General features: G+C 42.9%; 1 protein-coding gene across 2 annotated transcripts in view; it reads right to left on the bottom strand.

Annotated features, from left to right (window-relative positions):
• The window catches only part of myom3 (myomesin 3), a 72,125-nt gene extending 55,835 nt beyond the window's left edge, over positions 1–16,290 (bottom strand). Inside the window, exons 1-3 of one of the 2 annotated variants that reach the window (XM_084051895.1) lie at positions 16,247–16,290; positions 7,166–7,293; positions 1,006–1,104 (exon numbers count right to left, since the gene is read on the bottom strand). In XM_084051895.1, coding sequence (XP_083908021.1) covers positions 1,006–1,104; positions 7,166–7,293; positions 16,247–16,285 — 266 coding nt within the window. In that variant the 5' untranslated portion in view covers positions 16,286–16,290. Of the gene's footprint in view, positions 1–1,005; positions 1,105–7,165; positions 7,294–9,130; positions 9,225–16,246 lie in introns of those variants that run through there. The other variant, XM_084051896.1, reaches the window with a different exon arrangement.
• Between the last annotated feature and the right edge of the window lie 5,285 nt (positions 16,291–21,575).

The following is a 21,575-nucleotide window of genomic DNA, read 5'->3' on the forward strand; positions in this document are numbered from 1 at the left end:
TGGTCATTTTAGTGTGTCTGTGTGTGAGTGTGAGTGTGAGTGTGAGTGTGAGTGTGTGAGTGTGAGTGTGAGTGTGAGTGTGAGTGTGAGTGTGAGAGTGTGTGTGTGTGTGTGTGTGTGTGTGTGTGTGTGTGTGTGTGTGTGTGTGTGTGTGTGTGTGTGTGTGTGGTGGGGTGGGGATCGGGGAGCCCTCGCTTCCATGTCTTATTAACAGTTTCCATTGGCTTAAGAGGACAGCTGAGAAAGATACAGCAGATACAGTTCCATAAGAGCCATAAAGAAAGTTGACCCACTCCTCCACTCTCATGATAAATGTGCCTCATTCAGGAAGGTTGTCCTCAGGAGTAGACTAGAGCCCTGCATTTGAAATGAGACGGCACGATGCCAGCGTGCACACACTGACTTATGTAGAGTATAAAGACAAGTTCCTTCAGAGAAAACATGCCAATTCAAGGAAATGATCCTGCAAAACATATTCTTTAACATCATTTAATATTGTGAATAATTTTGTAGTTGCAATGTTTCTACATCATAAATAAAACTCCATTAAACATCTTCAAAAGAAGCATTCCAGTGATGTCATTGTGACATTGTGAAGTATTATTAAAGAGATTTGAATGTTAAATCTGAGTGTGGTGGGGTCAATACCACGGTGTACATTGCTCATTGATGTATTGATGATGCATCATTGATGCATTGATGCATTATTGATGCATCCATTATGAGTCAGTGGAAATATGGAATTACACTTTCCTGTTTTATATTAATGGTAAATCACGTGATCTCCCTCAAAGATGGACATTGTATTCATGAGCCTTGAATCTAACCCCTTGAAAATAACACATCACCTCCAAAAAAATGCACTACAGTATGTACAGTAGCCTACATGCACTATGTCTGGATGATGTGTGAGACTCATTGAGTTTTGCTGCCTAAAATATCATCTCTGAAAGCAGTGGACTGTTGCCATGTAATGTAGGCCATGGGTTGCCATTTTCACTGTACCATGTCCTGTGGCGGGGGAACTTGCCAAGGAGCTCCTTAGCAGACATCACGTCGCCAGGGATGATGGGATAGTATTCGGCATAAGAAGGCTCCTCGTCGCTGTTGCATCAGGACAGCATGGCAGGAACACAAAAAGGACACACTTGATTAATAGAGTCATAGAACTCAGCTTAATTGGCAATTGTGAAATATGGGTAAATTAATATTCAATCTCTAGTGCGTTACACTGCCCAAAAAATGGGCTGGTGTATGGATTGTGTATATGATTATTCCTATGTCTGTCATGTCTCAAAGTCACAGTTTATTTCTATTTATCATTTAATTTGACAATCACCGGCCCATTATTCTCCTCAGCCTCTTGCTCCCCTTCAGGGGACAGCTGTTCTGCTGTTCCTCATATTAACAGTAGGGGGGGTTTGGTGCACACAACACATGAAGGCCTGCTGCTACAGTGTGTAGGCAAACCTAATATATATGCATGCATTTCAATTTATTCCAGCACTTAGTTTAAAATCCTTATCTTATCTACTGATAGACAACTGCTTCAATGGATATCTTCTGTCTCTTCCTCTGTTTACTGTTCACTACAACAGCAAACAAAAGAGATACATAATAATGCCAGGATCCATGGAAGGCAGACCCTCTTGGAAACATGCTGTCAGCATTGTTTGTCACACTAATACCATGTTTGTGTGAGTGTGTCTCTGAGCCATAGAAGCCCACAGGCTTATGTATAGTTCAATGGGTTACCACAGGGCAGAAGGGACATACTTTACTAGCAGCACTGTCTGTCACTGCTCAATTTGTCACACATGCTCTCCAGCATTGTCCTTTGATCTAGCACAGGAAATTGCGCTCATCTGTGCAATATGCTGCACTTGGTGCTTGTTGAGATTTGGCTGTAGTCACTCTGTCACAACGCCTGTAGTGATAAGAATTTGAGATTGAGATGCAGAATGAATGGAAAACACTGCTGCAGTGGCCTCTACAGAGTGATATGGTTTGATCACATGTATGCTCATTTTGTCAAATTCTTAACACCACACATGAACTTTCTACCAAAACACTTACCAGTAGGACATGACTGGTTATCTGGTTTCATAGGCTCCTCAGGTAAAGGATCATGCAGGAAAGCTGCAGCCATCATGAAATGCCTGCTGACCTGTTTTTCTCTCAACTGAAAACACATCTGATAAGCATTATCATTAGCAGCTTCTCTCTGCTCTCCGCTATGTTCCTTTTTCCTCACTGGGTTTTCTGCATCATCAGACTACTAGACCTCACACCTATAGGACTCACATAACTCCTGCTCACTATGCTAGGGTGTAATGGCTCAGGGTAGAGGACAGAGTACAGCAACTTGCAATGAGCCTGGTTTCCAAGATACTCAAGGGACCAGTGCCCATGTACCTGTCAAACTACTTCAAAAGAGTGAGAAACGTCCACGGGCACAACACCACTGATCTCATTCCCCCTAGATTTGGTACAAACATGGGGATGAATTCATTTTACTATTATGCCACCAAAATGTGGAATGCCCTACCACCAGCCATCAAAAAGTGCGACCCCCTACCCTCCTTCAAAGCAGCCATAATAGAGCACCTGTCTGCAATTTGCAACTAGCCAAAAGAAATGACCCCCCACTGTTTTTCTGTACATACTGTATACTTTGCCCATATATGGAGATTCCTGATGTTATCAGTATATGCCCATATATCGGGGGGGATCGCGGTTCTGGAAAGTCCTTGTGCAGTGGTAAACGTCTGTGGAGAATGTCTGAAGCGCAAACTGACTGTGGAAAGTAGACTGACCAAGTAATCAAATGGCAGGGGTGGGGAATTCGACAGGTGTGGGGAATTTGCCAAATCAAGCTTGGGTCTGAGGTTGCCATGGCAATCAATTGGCTCATTTGGGCTGCACATGCACACACGCACGCGCGCGCACACACACGCACACACACACACACACACACACACACACACACACACACACACACACACACACACACACACACACACACACACACACACACACACAAAGGCCCATACTTAAAGCATGAGCTGTACTTTTCTATGTGTGCCTCTACTAACAGGCCGAGGGATATTTGTTGTCAGAGGCAAGGTCACCCGAGACAATAAGGTTGGGAGGCATTTGGTAGTAACAGGAGACGTGCTATCTTCTGTTCCGCTTTTACCCTAGAGACTATTGTACCCACGTACTGTATTGGCTTGAGAAGACTAATTATAGCAGTATTCACCCAAGAGACTATCGTACCCGTGTACTGTATTGGCTTAAGAAGACTAAGTATAGCTGTATTCGGAGGATGATATTTCTAAATCTTTTGGTATTTCACATGTGCTGCTTCATAAGTTTTCACCAGACTCTGTACACAGTACAGAAAAATAAACTAGACAACTTCCAGGCAGCATCTGCATGCTGGAATTGATTTCCACCCAGGTGTGTGTGTGTGTGTGTGTGTGTGTGTGTGTGTGTGTGTGTGTGTGTGTGTGTGTGTGTCTGTGTGCGTGTGTGTAAGAACTTCCAGGTGCCGTTGCTCCCTGACATCTAGCCTCAGGCATACCGTTTCAACATGCCACCTAACAAATAACAATGCAAATTGACGGCACTTCTCGTTTTCTTTTGTTTATAAGCTGGGGAATTTCCCCATTTCATAGCTCTCAAAGAACAACTTCTGCTTTTTCCTGTTTACACACTAATACACACTGTTGTTGTTTCTCATTGCTCGTGTTTTGGTTCCTCGACTGTTCTCTTGCACGTACACCGGGGGGTCCAGGTTGGTGAATAATGTAGCACAAAGCTTGGGGCCTGGCAATGTAAGACCGGCTAACAGTGCACTGAACACGCATACACGCATGCACGCACGCACGCACACACACACACACACACACACACACACACACACACACACACACACACACACACACACACACACACACACACACACACACACACACACACACACACACACACACACACACACACACACACACACACACACTAAAAACTGGGGATGTTATAAACACTACACTTCCTCATGGCCAAAGACAAAAAAACAACAACAAAACCTTTACAGTGCATGATTATGGGAGATTATTCGCACAAGCCACAGTTATGAAAAGTGCGATGAAAGTTTCGCAGAAGTGAAACCCATTTTTACCTCATTAGAAGTGATGCTTCCTAAACCTATCCAGATGCCACTGTGCTTCACTTACAGTAACATGGAGATAAATGTGAGTCTCTACCGTCCATGGGTCCATGTCTCACTGTACCTGCTCTCTCACACACTCACAGAGCAACACATGACCTCTAAGTTCAGCACGTTGGAATCATTAATTTTCACAGCGGAGGGAGTCAAAAAAATATCATCTATTTTTGCAATGATTAGCACATTTTTTTCAGTATATTTTTGGAAGAGGTTAAGGGCATCAGGGTGCTTTCTTGCACCTCCTTTCTTTCTCTACTGTTCTGCCAAAGTTCCACTAGATTCTATTGGGACTATAAAGACAATAAAGAGATCATACGTTGGCGAACAAAACGAAAAAGTGATGAGGCCAATAAAGCTGCAATCTGGCATGATATTTTAAACAATCTGAAAGGTAGAGCAGTGATTCCCAACCAGTGGGCCGGGGCCAGCTCACTATTAATTATCCCTCACATAACTAGTACATCTGCTCAGTGGTTGGAGGTGGTAGCCCTTTCTGAAGCTCATAAGCCCAACACCTCCCCTGGCCAAGTGGTGATTCCTTCTTGACTGAGCAGTAGATGTTTGGTTTCTCCCGCAAGGGCAGATCTACCATAGGGGCACGGGTGGGGCACTTGCCCACCACAGTATGGTACCTCATATTTGTCATTCAAAGAAAAAATAACGCACATTCTCTGTGTCTTGGTGCAGAGCCAAACTGCAAGAACAGAATCATGAAAACAAAGCTGGGACTCGCAACTCACTTGCTCCAAGCCTTTATTTGCGACAAACATTAGATACCTCATATTTGTCAAACAAAACCAGTGCCCTTGCGACCTTTAGCAAGCTTTCACCATGGAAAATCCTGCAAACTATAACTGTGTGTGTGTGTGTGTGTGTGTGTGTGTGTGTGTGTGTGTGTGTGTGTGTGTGTGTGTGTGTGTGTGTGTGTGTGTGTGTGTGTGTGTGTGTGTGTGTGTGTGTGTGTGTGTGTGTGTGTGTGTGTGTGTGTGTGTGTGTGTGTTCAACCTCCAGTGTTCCAGGGTGTAGGCTACCCACCACAGCTTTGACGGCTCATTGAGCTCAGAAAAAAAGGCTATTTTATTTATACATAATATGTTCAACTGATATCATTTTGTCGAGTAACATGCTGCGTGTTTCTATTTACAATGCCATTAAATTCCAGCAACAAAAAAAATCCATCACAGCTACAACCCATCAGGCAAGCTACTTCAGTCAACAGCACAATTCTTCAACAGCAAATCTTCAGTGTTAGTTTAACTCTGAGGTGTGTACAAATGGAACCAAATAAGGGTTAATTTGATTCCATTTGGTTTCATTTGTAAGAACTTCACTGCACAAATACAAAGATTCTCATCCTTGCCAAACCACTTGAGTTATAATGTGTACATGATGTAGATCGATTATGTGCCATTCAACTTTATCTGCATAATCTGTTATCGCAGACACTGCGGAAGAGTGAGCTTAGAAATGTATTTTGTTTGCTGACTAAGCATGTATTGTATTTAAATAAACAATAGTTTAGCTTATTGTTGTAACATCTATCTATTGTACAAGTGACTTTTTTTGTGAATTAAACTTTGAAAGCGGGTACACTTTTACACTAGCTTAATTGAACACTCCAGATTTGCTGTGCAATGCAATAAGAGGCATATTTAAATCTTAACCACACATACAGAGGAATCCGTTTTAGCCAGTGATTCAGTGAAATCCGACCATAATTCTTTAAAGTAATTTTTACAGCCTTTGCCGGCAGCGGTAGTTTAAGACAGGTTAGAGAAACAGAATTGTGGTACGCTGGGTTGAATTCCCAGATCAGCTGAGAATATCTGGGACGGAGAATGAAAATGAGTAATGTTCTGCCTTTCCTCAACGACCACCAAGGTGCCCTTGACCGATGCACTTAACATCCCCCTACTGCCTTTCCTAACCTGTGTTTGTACTGGGTGGCTCCCAAGTGTGAATTCTGTCTAAGCATAAGCAAGAAAGTAAGAGCAATTGTAGCGATTGCTTCAATATAAAATTTAAGCTGATTAATGGGTTCTCTTTCCTGATTGGATTAAAATGGTGATTAAAATGTATTATCTGGTTATTCAAGAGCTGGAGAGATGGGAGACCCTTAACAAACACATTTTTTTAATTATTTTTATTATTATTTATTCTTTTGTCTTTTCTGCCTTTATTGATAGTATAGTAGAGAATGACAGGAAACAGGGAGAGAAAGACAGGGAGTGACACGCAGCAATTGTTGTCAGGAATGGGACACGAACCTGCGACACACCGTCAGGCATTAGAGCCTATGTAGCATGCACCTGGACCGCTAGGCCAGTAGGCGCCCCTATGGCAATGATTACTGTCATGAACTGTCGTGTTCTATTCTTGTGTACCTTTATTTTGTAGTTATGTTCAAGTGTTAGTCCCAAAGCCTACCCCTGTATTGATTGTCAGTTGTGTTCACCTGTGTGTTATATAAACCCTCAGTTCCTTAGTGTGTTTCCTGCCAGTTATAGATATTGTTACAGTGTTCTGTAGTGTATTCTTCCAGTTTATATTCCAAGCTTGTTGTGTTCCTAGTTTTGGTCATTACATTGTTGTGCACTTGACCTGCTCTGCCTCAGTCTCTCTATTCTGCGTTTGGGTCCCCTGGAACAAAATATTTAAGATCGCGGTCGGTGGACAAATACTGTACATATCATTTTGGGGGTCCTTGACTTGAAAACGTTTGAGCACCACTGATATAGCAACATACGTTTTTTTTTCCAGAAAACTGTTGGGATCTAGAAGGTATTGGTAGAATCGGGTCCTCAGGTCTTAATGGGTTAAAAAGAGCACCCTAAAAGAGCACCTGTGATAGGAAAAAAAGGGAAAGGAAAAAGGAAAGCTAAAGGAAACCGCTACATCATCCAAGTGCTTGATGGTGCGTAGTGGTCTTTGTACCTGGAAGTGAAGGTCTTCTTCTTGATGTGGGAGGACAGTTCCATGCTGTGAGACATCTGGGACGTCTGCTCCTCCTGCTCCCGTCGCATCGCTGTCCTGGTTTCCATGGTGACCCCTCCGACTGGCACCTGCGGGTGGGAGGGATATCTGCGCGTGAGGATGGAGAGATCCGGAGGGGGAAGACGGGGCAGGTCGAGAAGGAGGAAGGAACAGCTGTCCTCCTGGCATGCATGGTGGGAGTTGTGATGGCCACACTGGATGAGTAAAACGCTAAAGGCAGTGCAGCCATGGCAGGGGATCACAGTAGCAGCATTCAACGACACTCGCAGGAGCACATTATAGTTGTACTTTCAGTTACTAAACATGACTGTACTGTGGCAAATGAATGACTGCATCAAACTGAAGAGCCCGGAGAGTGCAGCTACTTTATTGTCAGTATTCAGCAGGCAGCTTTGCACGCCTAGTATTAAGTGCAGTCCAGGTGTTAAACGAATGACCGCGGTCACTACTTATTGCTGTGGTGTAGAATTGCTAATGAGTCGCCCGGCTTCTATCCGTTGGGAATAGTAAACGAGCAGGATGGGTGTGCTAAGTGTATGCAAAATGTTAATGGGACCATTTAGCTGGCTGATAGATTAGTTCTACAAAGAGGCACCAGTCGTCTCACATCTGGAAGCATCTGGGGACCAGTGTCTGAAGTCCATTTAGAGACAGTATGGGACACCATTAATAATATAGCAGCTCTGAATCACCTCCTGCTACAATTATGATTTCCAGCGATTCTTACACGAGACCCCATGTCAACCGGTCCTGTAGCATGATGGGAACACCACACAGCAAAAGGCAGGGTTTAATTGCAAAATTGCTATACAGTCTATGTACTTGGAAAAATGCTGGCTGATGTTTAATGTTTAAAAACAAGAGTATTTTACCAAAATGCTTAAGATGATCCATTACTTTGAGTGTGATACATGACGTGTTAAATACACACATTAAATTAAATACACACATTTTTTGTTTCTCATATGATTGGTATTTCATTTTGAGATGCACCTCTTCAAGTCACAGTGTGTTCTTTTCATTGGCGTGCTAGACAGGTGTGTGGCTGTGGAGGAAGGTGGATTCCAATACTTAAATGAATCAGCCTTTTTTGTAGGCTGTTGAGCCAGTAATAATTCATCAATTTCTGCTGTGCTGCCGCCTGCACCCTACCGCCATTAATCATCAGGTCGCTCTGGGGAGTTGAATGCAACCAACATAATCGGGTCGCGGGTGAGCGTTCACTCACTCCCACTAGTAACCACCTGCGTTAGCATCATAAACAACCATAATGTGTTGCTTCTACTCATCACCGTACATTAATGCCAGAAACTCCGGTGGAAAATACCAATAAGTAACATGCTAATATTCTAGCGCGTTGGGCCTTTGTAGTTCCCCGCTCTACTTTCCTTTCTTTGCTTAGAAGGCATATTACAACTGATTGGTCCCTGCAGGTGGGCCTCTCTCTAAAGACTAAGGACCTCTGCATCCAACTAGCAGACAACAAACACACAAAGGAACGTGCAGGAAATTATGGTATTCTATTCGTTGAAAGAAGGAAGCGTTGTCTGAACACGGCGGGAGCTCGCGCTTCTAGTAGTCCCGGGAGAGTAATTAAAAGATACATCCATCAGAAGGCGAGACCATTAAGAAGTACAACTAGCAAGTGGATAGACTCTCAAGAGAATCAACAGACAGAAAAAGCCCCTGATAACACGAAGAGAGGGCAAATAATTTAGCAGCTCTGTGAAGTCACGTGTAAAAGAATAGCTAGCGTGTGATTGGCTAATCCTTTGGGCTTAGTGTTATAATTTCACCTTTCATTATCAGGCACTGCAGTGTGTTAGTAAGTTGTCCTAAATGACAGAAGGCAGACAGCCATGATTACACCAGGAATAGAGATCAAGACTAACAGATTCCACTCACGTCCATCTTTGAAGAAATGGTCTGTCCAAGGCACCTTAGGATTTGTAGGATGGATGATCTGTCTGTCTGTCTGTCTGTCTGTCTGTCTGTCTGTCTGTCTCTTTTCTCTATGTCTCTCCACCAATCTATCTCAACTTACTGCCTCTCTTCCTTGTTGCGTCTCTATCTCACAGCCACCTCTCCCTGTGCCTCTCTCAGAAACCAGAGCAGGGGTGACCCTGGACACAAAGTGTCCATCAGTGCCAGAATGTGGACAGCACAATGCTGTCTCGTTCTTAAGGTGGTAAATATAGACCAATGACACCTCTCTTGTATATCCATAACCTCCAACCACACATGCACGCACCCACCCACGCACCCACACACACACACAGACACACAGACACACACACACACACACACACACACACACACACACACACACACACACACACACACACACACACACACACACACACACACAAAATGATCAAGGCCGGCACGCTAGATTGGCTTACAGGCAGCTCTACAGACGTGCCACTAAAGGACGGCACAATAGCCCCCGGCACAATAGGCTGAAACCATGTGACCTGCAGCAGCTGAAAGGAACATCTGGAAGCACCGCAAGGGAACCACTGGTCATGGTACTGTAACGCTGCAAATAATCTGCTGTCACAGAAAGGAAATATAGATAGTACATATATGTGCCTCCCTCAACACTGCTCCTCTCGGGTTCAAAGGAAACAAAATAACAGCCTGGGACGACATGACAAGTATGAGACAGAGAGATGTGATGGATGGATGGATGGATGGGGGGGGGCTGGCTCAGAGAAAATAAGAGAGAGGTTAAGGTAAGGTAAGTGAGGAATGAATGGGTTTTGTGCAGAATGGGGGAGCAAGACAAGAAGGAAAGGGAATAAGAGAGAGACAGAGAATAGGTTCAAAGGTGTTAGAGAGAGGGAGCCTGGAGGATGCGAGGTATGAAACAGAAACAGAAATGAGAGAGACATTGTAGGTGGACGAGATTGTCGGGGGGGGGGGGTCAAAGCCCAGCGCATCATCAAGAACAGGCACCACCCCAGCCACAAACTGTTCAAACCCCTACAACGACCGCGGCTGGGAATGGAGGTCTACCGCAGTATCAAGGGCAGCACCACCAGCTTCCACCCGGCTACCGTCATGGACTGCTGAACAAGGCATAATCACCGCCTGACGTCAAGCTGGTCTTGGACTTTTGCTCTTCCACTTGGACCTACCTGTGGATTAAACCAGGGACAGTGACTTGGACTTTTTTTGCTCTTCCTAAATGGATCTACCTGTGGATTATACCTGTGTCAGTTACCTTATGCGGACTATGTGGTCGACACGTGCTGATACTTTGCACCGTACTCCCATGTACGCGCTGTCTTTTTTTCTCGCACCTTAACTAACGTCCATAGCATATCATGTACAGTATATATCTGCTGCTATGCTCACGCACCTTTCTGTCTTACCTCAGGTACTTACCGCACCTTATGTCTTACCTCAGGTACTTACCGCTCCAGATAGATATACGGTACTATGTGTAAATATGTAGATGATTTGATATTGAGGATTGAGGACTCAAGGACGCATTGAATGGGTTGCAGTGTGAGGAACCCTAACAGACTGGATGAAAGCCTTTATTATCAGGCTGGCCTTGAACACTCACCCAATGCCACCACCAATAAAAAGGGAGAAGGTTGTAAGAATGACCACGGCAACATCTGAGATTCACATGTATGCATGTCTTCTGACTTCCATCTTTCATTCCACTGTCCCATTATTGTTCTTTCTCTCCTTATCCACCTCCTCCTCCCTTCTTTGCCCCCATGTCATTTGGTGTTCCTCTTTTGTATTCCTCCCCCACCTCCCGTCTCTTTGTCCCCCTCCTCCTTCTCCATCTCCTTTTACAGTGATCTTTGATTAGTTCCTGGAACTTGTCCACTGTTCTGTCTCATTAAACAGGGAGCTCAGTCAGCCTGACTTCATTAAGGTTGTCACACGTGCGTGTGTGTGTGTGTGTGTGTGTGTGTGTGTGTGTGTGTGTGTGTGTGTGTGCGTGTGTGCGTGCGTGCGCGTGTGCGTGTGCGTGTGCGTGTGCGTGCATGTGCATGCGTGAGTATATACTGTATGTGCCTGTGTGTATTCAGCCAATGACTTTGTCTTTATCAAGCTTTCTCTCCTGGCAAATGAAACCTTGATTATTCTGCGGAAGAACCGCAATTAAAAGGATATCAATATCTAACCCACACACAAACTGCTATGGTATGTTGTGTGGATGTGTATGGGAACATTTGTATGTGCTTGTGTGTGTATGCCATCAGCAGTGCTGACTGATGTGGCCTAAAAGCACACAGGGGTGGGGGGGGCATGCCATTGTGCAAGGCCATGGCATTGTATGGAGGGGTGGGGGTTATTTATAAGTAGTTGCCACACCTGCCTCTGGAATATCAGCACACAATACAAGTGGGGCTTCGTTTTGGCTCTCCTCTCATCATACATCAGATTCAGCAATGACAGTCTAACCAAGAATAACTGCTGCACAGAGGCAGCTGAGGGCAATCTTTATTAGTTCCGTACAATGGGAGACTCGGCTCCCCTTACAGTCATCAGGAGCCATCAGGCTCTCCTCAGCCTCACCAGGGAGCATAATGCCTGCTGCCAGATGAAATCCTTGTAACTGAAATGAATTTTGATGATTGAGTTTTCTTCAGCTGAAGGATTACATGGCCCACTGCAGGTTGAGCAGATGTTATGACAAGCGGGATTATGAAACATCATACCAGGTATTCACTGGTCAACGACAGTCATGCAGTGTCGGTAAGCATTGGAAAGCGTCAGTGGTTGAAAATATGTTGTCAAATGGGCGGTGTGTACGCTATCACCACTCAGTGGTGTACCCACTGTAGAGGCAGGACAGGCGGTCTCCTGCCCAACTAAGATCTCGCCTCCCCTAGAAAACCCAAATAACCCGAAAATGTGTCATTGCGTGCTTAATGTCCTCAAAGTCATGCATCCAACAAGCTTTGAACTGAGCATATTGGACATTCCGTTCCAGAGATAATGGCCAAAACATCTTGAAAACGTCCGCTTTCGCCGGTTTTCGATCGTGATTTTCGAGGGGGGAGGGTGCAAAAAAAAAATCTTATATGAGTTTTAAAAGGATTGCCATGGACACACTTCCCAGACATTGCTCCTGCTTTGATGTGTAGCAAATGTTGTTGCTCTTAGTTTTATATTGGTCACTTTATAGATTCTCTTATTTTTTATTTTTTTGGTAGGTAGTGGGTATGTTTTCACGGATGTTATTTTATATGTCTGTCATTGTTATTGTCCTGTATTTGTTTTAACTGGCTAAGCTGTGTAACATTTATGCCTCTTGGCCAGTTGACACTCGTAAAAGAGACCAATCTCAATGTGTTTTTACTGGTTAAATAAAGGTTAAATAAAATAATAAATACAGTATATACTGACTATACCAAAGTCAGTGGGATAAGCCATCATCCCCTGTACAGTCTTAAAGCGGTTTACATGCTGTTTAATCAAGTTCCCATTAAGAGCTCATTAGAATGCAAGAGAGGATGTGGGGGGGGGGGTATGGCATGTAATTGAATGCTGAATCCATCAGGCAATTTTGGTCTGGTAGAGCAGTGTTTCCCAAACAATGTGTCGGGCCAATTTTTTGGGTCGCAAGTAAATATTTCCTCCTCACTTACACAAGTCAAGCTCAGTATGAATATACTGTACAGTAAAGGTGCAATAACAACATCTAGATATCAGCTCTTAAGACATGAGCACCTGATTGATACTGTGATGTGGGCAGTAGATCACTCAAGTGTGCTGTACTTATTATATAAATAATGACTGCTTTTATTGGGTGCAATCAGTGCTGATGAAGGGAACATTTACTACAACTACACACTCACTCACGTGCACGCACGGTCGCACGGTCGCACGGACGTGCACGCACGGTCGCACGCACGCACGCGCACGCGCGCGCACGCGCACGCGCACGCACACGCACACGCACACGCACACGCACACACACACACACACACACACACACACACACACACACACACACACACACACACTTGACAACTGTTATGTATTTGGTGTCTCACTCATCCTCCCCAAGGACATCTCAAGCCAGAGTGAAGCCTCCCTGATAAACACTGTTACCTGCTCCCTTACCTAGCAAAAACTACAATTATAAACTGTTATTACCCTTATGCACATGCCACTGTGAGAAGGACAGTTGTTATGAAACTGGCATTGTTGGCAATGGAAATTGCTAACGGAACTTGCAGGGACGTGCAATTATTTGCCTCTCAACTAGTGTGCTGTTGTAATAGTGTTTCCACAACTGCACATTTACGACATCCAGTTCTCTCTAAAAAAAAGTTCATCTGTTTATACATGAAATTGAAAGAGTACAAGCCTTAAAACAACAAATAAAGATTTTATTTGCAGTAAAGTTCAATGCACTTACGGCATCAGGCTTTTGTTGAGTGCCAAAGAACAGCATCCGTAACATGCATGTGTTTGATTATTAACCTTCATGCTGTTACAATATAAAAAATAAGCATAAACAGCTGGCCCCTCACCCTCTTAGATTGTCTTCACTACTATTGAAATGTCTGTCCCAATAAGACCCCACCCTTTGAATCATTCTTCTTTTTTTTTCTTTTTAGCGGCGCTAGCCGGATCCTGCTCTATACCTGACTTTGTCCGTGTTCACCGCCAACGCTCTGATTGGTCAGACCCGTCAACCCTCTGATTGGTCAGACCCGTCAACGCTCTGATTGGTCAGACCCGTCAACGCTCTGATTGGTCAGACCCGTCAATGCTCTGATTGGTCAGACCCGTCAACAAAGTGATTGGTCAAGCTTCACGTGACACGTGGCTATAAACACATTATAAACACATATCGATGACAAAATGTATCAAAGGCGCCGCTACCTTCACACAGGGTGTGATTTTTTTTTACAAATTGTCAACTGGGTATGAGTAACTCGATGACACCTCAAACTAGTCCTCTGCTCATGAGAATAGGCCACACCCAGCTTTGGCAGTCCCTTTATGGGCACATTTTAATTGTCTCACCACTATCTCGCCAGAGTAAATGAGGAACAGCCACAGAGGATCTCTTTGGAGCTATATCAAACTGGGAGATCGGAGTAGAACTTCATTAGTGGGGATCCATGCATATATTTCAAAGCAACCGGTTAAATCTGTCCACCTTATCTGAAAAGCTAATGTGGAGGAAATGTAGGGGGGTGGGGAGGGTACTGCCATGATAGGCTGTATGTATAACACAAGACACCCACATTTCATAATCCCCCTTTGTTGAGCTTTCTCAGTATCATCAAGCATGTTCTGATAGGGGTGTAATTGCCTCAAATGATTTTTTTCCTCACTGAACAGGAGAGCATCGAAACCACACACAATTCTGGATTCTGGAGTTCATATCTCAAAGCCATTTGAGCCATTAATATAGTGTAATGTTAAATCTCTTTACAAGGTGTTAAAATCTAAAACATATTTTCCATGCAGACATTGTAACCATTGCCCCAATATAGCCAAACACATTTCTGGATCTTCACAGCAAGACGTCACTGTACTGTATGCTGTCTTTTGGTACGGTGACACCAATCATATAATCCATTAACTTGAATACTTGAATACCAACGTGGATGTTTATGTATTGGAAGCACAAGAAGGCAATTTAATAACTGATTCGCGGAACACAAATATGCCATTAGAACAGCAAATGAGAATTACCCAATGGCGGTGCACTGCAAAGAATCTGGACATTGCAGTGCACATTCATTAAAAGCTTCTGTCGTCAAGTGGTCGCTGTAAACACATGAGGAGGGGACAGGTTAAAATGCCTATTAATTACAAAGATAATCTTTCTGAATGTATTCTCTAAAAGCTACAGTTAGGTCAGGGTCTTAATGAAGAGTTAGATCTTGCACCTTTCTTATAACATGTTGCGTCACTAATGGTTGCAATATTCTGTTCATTGCAATTAATGTCATGTAGCCTTATGGAATGTTGTTTTTATCTTTTTTATTTTTACTTATTAATCTATATTATGTCATTTACAGCTATTTTAGCGTTTCCTTTATATTTTACATTGTACTGTTTTTTTAACAAGTGGTTGTTGAGATTTTGCAAGTAATTTGTGATTGACACTAATTGCGGTTTGCTTAAAGAGGTGGTGCCATGGTTTTGCCCTTTTTCTGTTTTTCATGTGGCTATGAGGTTGATAGAACTTCATTAAGCCCCCTGGTGGTGTCTTTATGGTGTTTTATGTCTTCTCTGACTATTTTGAGTTTCTTCCTGGAGGCTGAAACCTTGAGGGTCAAACGTGCCAATAGAAAAACAACCCTCATTATCATAACACAACAGGTGTGGGCATGAGGAGGAGGAGGGACTATACAGGTGGGTGGTGCTAAGGTGGTGGAGGAGGTGCTAAGGTGAGAACCAGGTATACTTAATGAACTGGAGGCGTGTCCACATAAAAACATAATTTTAACACTTTCTGTACACTTTTTTGAAAAAAATCTTCCTAGTATAACCATAATACCTGATGATTATGTTTGGGGGGGGGGGTCACTGAAAATCACTGCACCCCGTATTTAATAATATAATAATCTATTTCAGATAACATTATGGTTTTTAGACATATTTCTCTATTATGTAATTAAATGCTTCACTGCAAGAAAAGAGACATGTTTTTATTTCAGGCCCATGCTTCTTGAAACAACGATTTGCTGCTCGTCTATACCTGCTGAGCCTGAGAATCTGGAACGTCTTAAGTCTGCTGGTGTGATTGAAATACCAATCACAGTTCTATCATGCTTTCTAGCTCTCAAGAGGGTTTGAACCGCAACATCGGCCATCGCTTTTTCTGAAGGCTTAGTGGGCAGAGGGGAGAAAGAAAAGAAAGGGGCGAGCATTCTCCTGGCAGACAGAGAGCAAAGCACCTGTCAACAGTGTAGGCCGTGCAGGTGAAGTCTGTTTCAAGCTCCTGGACAGCTGTCTGAAGAAAGGACAGATAGAAGGAGATAGAGCCAGAGGAATAATACAACAGGGTATCCTACGTACCTTGTCTGCTAGACAGGCTTGGTGAATTGGCTTCCTCATTTCCTCTCATTGTCTCTCGCCTTTCTCCCATGGTGTCAGAATGAAGTGTTACGTGCTAGGCCTTTGTTTCTTCCACTCCTCCATTTTCTTCTCTTGACCTCTGCTGTTGGTGGGTGTAGTTTGATTCACACTACTTTTTTGTGAGTCCCTCTTTCTCTCTCTCTCTCTCTCTCTCTCTCTCTCTCTCTCTCTCTGACTCCCACTTTGACTCCAACTCAGAGAGAGGGAGACATTTGTGTTGCATGACCGCTTGTCGCTTGCCGAAGATTACTGATATTTAAGTCAGCTGTTTGTCGGTGCATTGTCAGTTCCAGTGAAGAAAAAGGAAATGTCCGCACACGATAGGTTGCTCTCCCGTCTTTTCTTCATTATTCTAACCAAACAAGAACGTTTCGCCCATGCAGGGCTTCATCAAGTGCATCGTCAGCTCCACCTTGTTTCGTCTTCCTTTGCGTTGCCTTCATTTTTCCCTCTCTGTTCCCCTGCAGTGCCTTTCTCCCATCTGCCAATCCTGTGTGCTCATGAGCCAAGGCTGAAAATGACTCAGCCAATCTCAAGGACCTCAACAGAAATTGCAAATTAGTACATTGGTGAATGCCTGAATTGGTCATACTCATGTGTTCTGTGTGTGTGTGTGTGTGTGTGTGTGTGTGTGTGTGTGTGTGTGTGTGTGTGTGTGTGTGTGTGTGTGTGTGTGTGTGTGTGTGTGTGTGTGTGTGTGTGTGTGTGGGCGTCTGCACACGCACGCATTTGTGTGAAATTATGCTATAGGATATTGCAAAAAACAATCCATACAAGGAATAAATGAAGACATAATAGGGGGTACAGTAACCAAAAGCTTAAATCCCTATTCACAGATTCACAGGATTGATTTGATATTAAAGTCTTCATTTAGATCTTTTGGTGCAAGAGTTCCAAGCGCATAATTCCAAAACAGTTCTCTCCTACATCCAATAAAAGAACAGTTCTCCCTCTACGATGGCATTTAACAGCCTCAATATATCCAGCCTCCATGGCAATGTCTCTGATATATTAAGTGAAAGTGGATATATTGTGTTACATGTGTTTTCTGTTTTTGTTTTCTCTGTATGGGATGCTATGATCTGTGCACTTGTTACTTCCTTGTATGGATTGGTTATTGCAATGTATTTGAATTTGATGATGCCGATCATTTTCAATTATGCTAAAGGGGAAATGCCTTTTATTCTAAATTGGTTTTATTGTCATAAGCTCATAACTATGACTTAAGCTAGTCATCTCTCTTCCTATAGCTTTACATAGGTAGTTACGTATTACAACTTACCATTATGTAGTCTTTTGACAGCAGAGATGACCAAATGTAAAGGTTGCAAGGCAAAAGACATAATAGTTTTTTATTGTGCTCATGTCATGTCATTAGTCATCTATACCAGGAGTGGGTAACATCAACTCAATGATCACCTTAGTAGCCCAATCTGATCACCAAAAAGTGGTGGTTGCTATACCTCTGACCTACTGTATACACATGGAATTTTTATCAACTTTTGGAGGACTTTGCTAGAGCCAAGCCCCAGATAAAAACTGGTCCTTTACGGCTTTGTTAGCTTTGATGTCACATTTTACCAGTTACCCTGAATGAATAGAAACACATTTTGCTAGTAACAGTGCTTTTAACAATAAACGAAGGTGGTATGCTCAAGGCTTTATCTATCCAAAATAAGTTACTATGGGTACTTTGTTAATGAAGCCACACAAATCCTAGTCTCGCGTAGCCAGACCCCACAGAAAATGAAAAACAGCGACCTCTGCTTTTCTGATATTCTGTGGAGTCTGGCAGGAGTATAATGTTAGACTAGAGCGCAGGGAAACACCGGTTTCATGTCTGCCTATAGCGCATCACTTCCGGTTGGTGCGACCATGTTTTCATTCCCACTAACAATATTTCTACACGGAACACTAACACCACTTCTCCCAGAGAACATGGATGGTTTTGGTTATAAGCCCACTTGTTTCTATGATGAAAGAGTAATTTAAAATGTGAATATCTTTCCGTGGTTTTGTCCGCTCCGAGGACGCTATTGTTAAATTAGTTTCGGCTAGTTTCGAGGGGGGGAGGGTGGATCATGGTGGATGGACACGTGAATCCCGCCCACTACATTTGATTGGGTAAAGCGCGGCCCACTTCCTGATCTGAAGGCACGCCCACTTTTAGCCAATGCGCACTGGTTAGGACGAACCGCTCCGACAGATTCCACCGCAGGTCGGAATCTGTTCTTGAGAGATTACACAAATCCCAATGTGATGTTCAATGATGAAGCCACACTATACACAAAAAAACCTGGCATCATCCCCACAGGCAGGAGAAAGTGCCCTTACTTATGCCCCCATAATTTCACTATTGCCAAAACAACCCGCAACTGCTCTCTGTCCTACTCTCGTTCAAGGATAGGCCAGGTCCTTTTGTTGGCAGGGTCCCATATTTTCCCCTCCTGATGAGTCTGGTTTTAGGTCATGCCTACTGCAGCACATCTATTTAATGCATGTCATGCCCAAAAGTGTTAGATTCCATTCTTGATAGCTTCTCGTTTGTAAATGTGCTACCGTCCTGGTAATGAATTAATTGCAGTTTGTAAGTATGACCTTCACCTGCCCTCCCAAAAGTCTGTGCCCATGCATGGGGGTGTGTCAACTAATGTGGAGGTCGTCTACTCTACTGCAGTGGTTCTCAGCATTTTCAGGGCGCGACCCCCCAAAAGACTCATATTTGAATTGGGGACCCCCAACCTGACAAGCACATGGAAGTGTAAGAGTTGAGGCATTTTGTTCGACTCGATTCCACAGATAAATATTAGATTTATCTAATATTAGAAAATAGCAGATCTCCAAGCTCGCAATGCCTTTCGTTGCAAGGTGTTGTGAGCTTGTAGATCGTCTATTTAAAAAAAATGTTCTCTCTTTCTTATATTATTTGACAATTTGGCCAATGTTTGACCAGTTTGTATAGTGTAGTTTGTTTCTTACTTTTGATGTAATGGTCTTATTTTATTTTATTAGGTATTAAAAAGGTCTTAAGAGTCCTTACATGTCACTTCGCTGTCATCTGGGGACCCCCCTAAAATCATGAGGGGGTCCCGACCCACAGGTTGAGAACCACTGCTAGACTGTACGTCTCCTTTGGCCAAATCTAAATATCAATCTTTATAAATGAATCACCTCACCTATAAGTACAAAGTGCTTCACAAGAATATTGTTTGTGTAACTAAGAGATCCACTGAGAAAAAAACCAACAACATTTGTGTGCATATATTATCAATTGCGATCCAGCTTTCACATTCTCCATCACTTTGCCTTTCACTTCCTGGTTGTGCATACTGTTTATGTTGTGTTATTTATGGCCGGAGGTGGTTCTGTCTTTGGATGTTATGCACGTAGCAGCATGATCTGTGATTAGTCAACTTTTGAGGCGACAGACATGCACACATACTGTACAAATAAGCGATTCTCTTTGCCCATGGGGTTCAAAAAACAAGATTTAATTCCATGGAAAATTACATTTTCACAATGTTACATAATGCCACATTTGAATAAAGCAGGTAGACAAGCACAGCCAGGGCCAATCAAAAAGTTTAGTACTCAACTTTATTTCGACTGTAACCTGGCAACAGACTGTACTTTGACTCCTTTTTATGTTGCCTACCTCACCTCTTTATTGTTTGAGCCATAAAAAGACATACAGCATTTGTGAAACTTGTTTGCATAGGTTTCTACTGTAGGTTTAACATGTGGTAATATATGATTCTGTATTGTTTGAATAACATTTCACCAGGAAACTTTGTGACAAAAGTGAGGGTCCAGTAAAGGGAGCTGGAAATGGGCAATCTAGGAACTCATTTGGTCAAAAAAAAGAAAGAAAAAAAAAAAAGAAAACAAACAATCAAACAAACAAATAAATAAATACATAAATAAATAAAGATCAGGAAAAGGGTGACTTTTAAGGCAAATATACTAGAAACAGCTTAAAATATCATTACATTTCAAGAGGATTCTTTCTAATAAATGTCCCAATAGTTGAGCTAGCTATCCTTCTTTCTTTCTGAAGACATTCACTATTTTTGCGAGCTTTGCTTTCTCTTTCTTGTCTGACACTCACTGTTTACATCTCTGTGTGTTGCTCTGTCGTCCATGTTAGCTAGCTCTGGCATTGTTGCAAGGCCCTGCACTACGTGTGTTAGGTGCCGTAGCCCGTATACCTCCTGCTTTTACAGAGTGTTTTGCACTAAAATATGTTGTGTGACATAGAATCAACGTAATCTTTAGGGTCACACACTGTTATTTCTTTATTTGTTTGTTTGTTTATTTATTCATTTTCTGACAGCAGGGGCTGTCAGAAGATACAGTACACATGTCACGGGCCCAAATGCATATTTCCAAACAGGGTATATTCAACTTTGGGGGAAATGTGATATGAGCAACAGTAATAGCCCACCACCCCCAAGAATGACCTTAAGTTCCCTCTATGTTGTAGGTTTTGGCATGGAGGTCAGAGCTTTTACTCGTTCATGGCACAGCAATCACTCAGAATGTGTCCTACTTGGGTTTGGCAAAAAAAATGAGTTTGTGAAGTGATTCCTTGTGCTTCTGCTCGGCCAGTGCTTTCATCAAAATGATGGAGTCTTTCTCACAAGCCTCTTTGAGGCAATCAGCAGGTTATCCACGTACTGGATTAATGTCGTCGCTGTCGGGTGGAAACCTTGTATGTCCAAAACCGTTCCTTTTTAATTATAAAAAAAAAAGTAAAATAGTTAAAAGTAAAATAATGAAAATAGCCGATCTACAAGCTCATAGATTGCTATCTTCACTATTCTTGTGCGACACTCTTGCATGATGAAGTAATTCATGAAAAAATAAACATTCAACAAGTTGAAATATGGACATACAAGGTTTCTGCCCGACAGCGTACTGTCCTCGGGGAAGGTCAAATCATTCAGGACATCAAAGCTCTATTATTGGGCAGTGGTGGAAATGAACTAAGAATGCTTCGCAACGTGTTTTTTCATATTGTGGTATTTCTATTTTTGTCAAGTGAAAAATCTGATTAGTTTTTCCACCACTGCTATTGAGTTTTTGTTTTTGTTGTTACAAGCGAGAGAGGGATACTGTATGGTGGAGCGTGTTATCAATGTCTGGAAGTCAGGGTATTAGCCCTCAGGGCTAATATGACTGCGTGAAAAGGCTCTAAAGGCTCCGCTCCTGTTCCTAGTGCCATGTGGAGACAGGTACTTGGAGAACGTTTTGGATTCGTTGTAACATC

Source organism: Gymnoscopelus microlampas (assembly GCF_963454915.1).
Source record: "Gymnoscopelus microlampas genome assembly, chromosome: 3".
Classification (NCBI taxonomy): domain Eukaryota; kingdom Metazoa; phylum Chordata; class Actinopteri; order Myctophiformes; family Myctophidae; genus Gymnoscopelus; species Gymnoscopelus microlampas.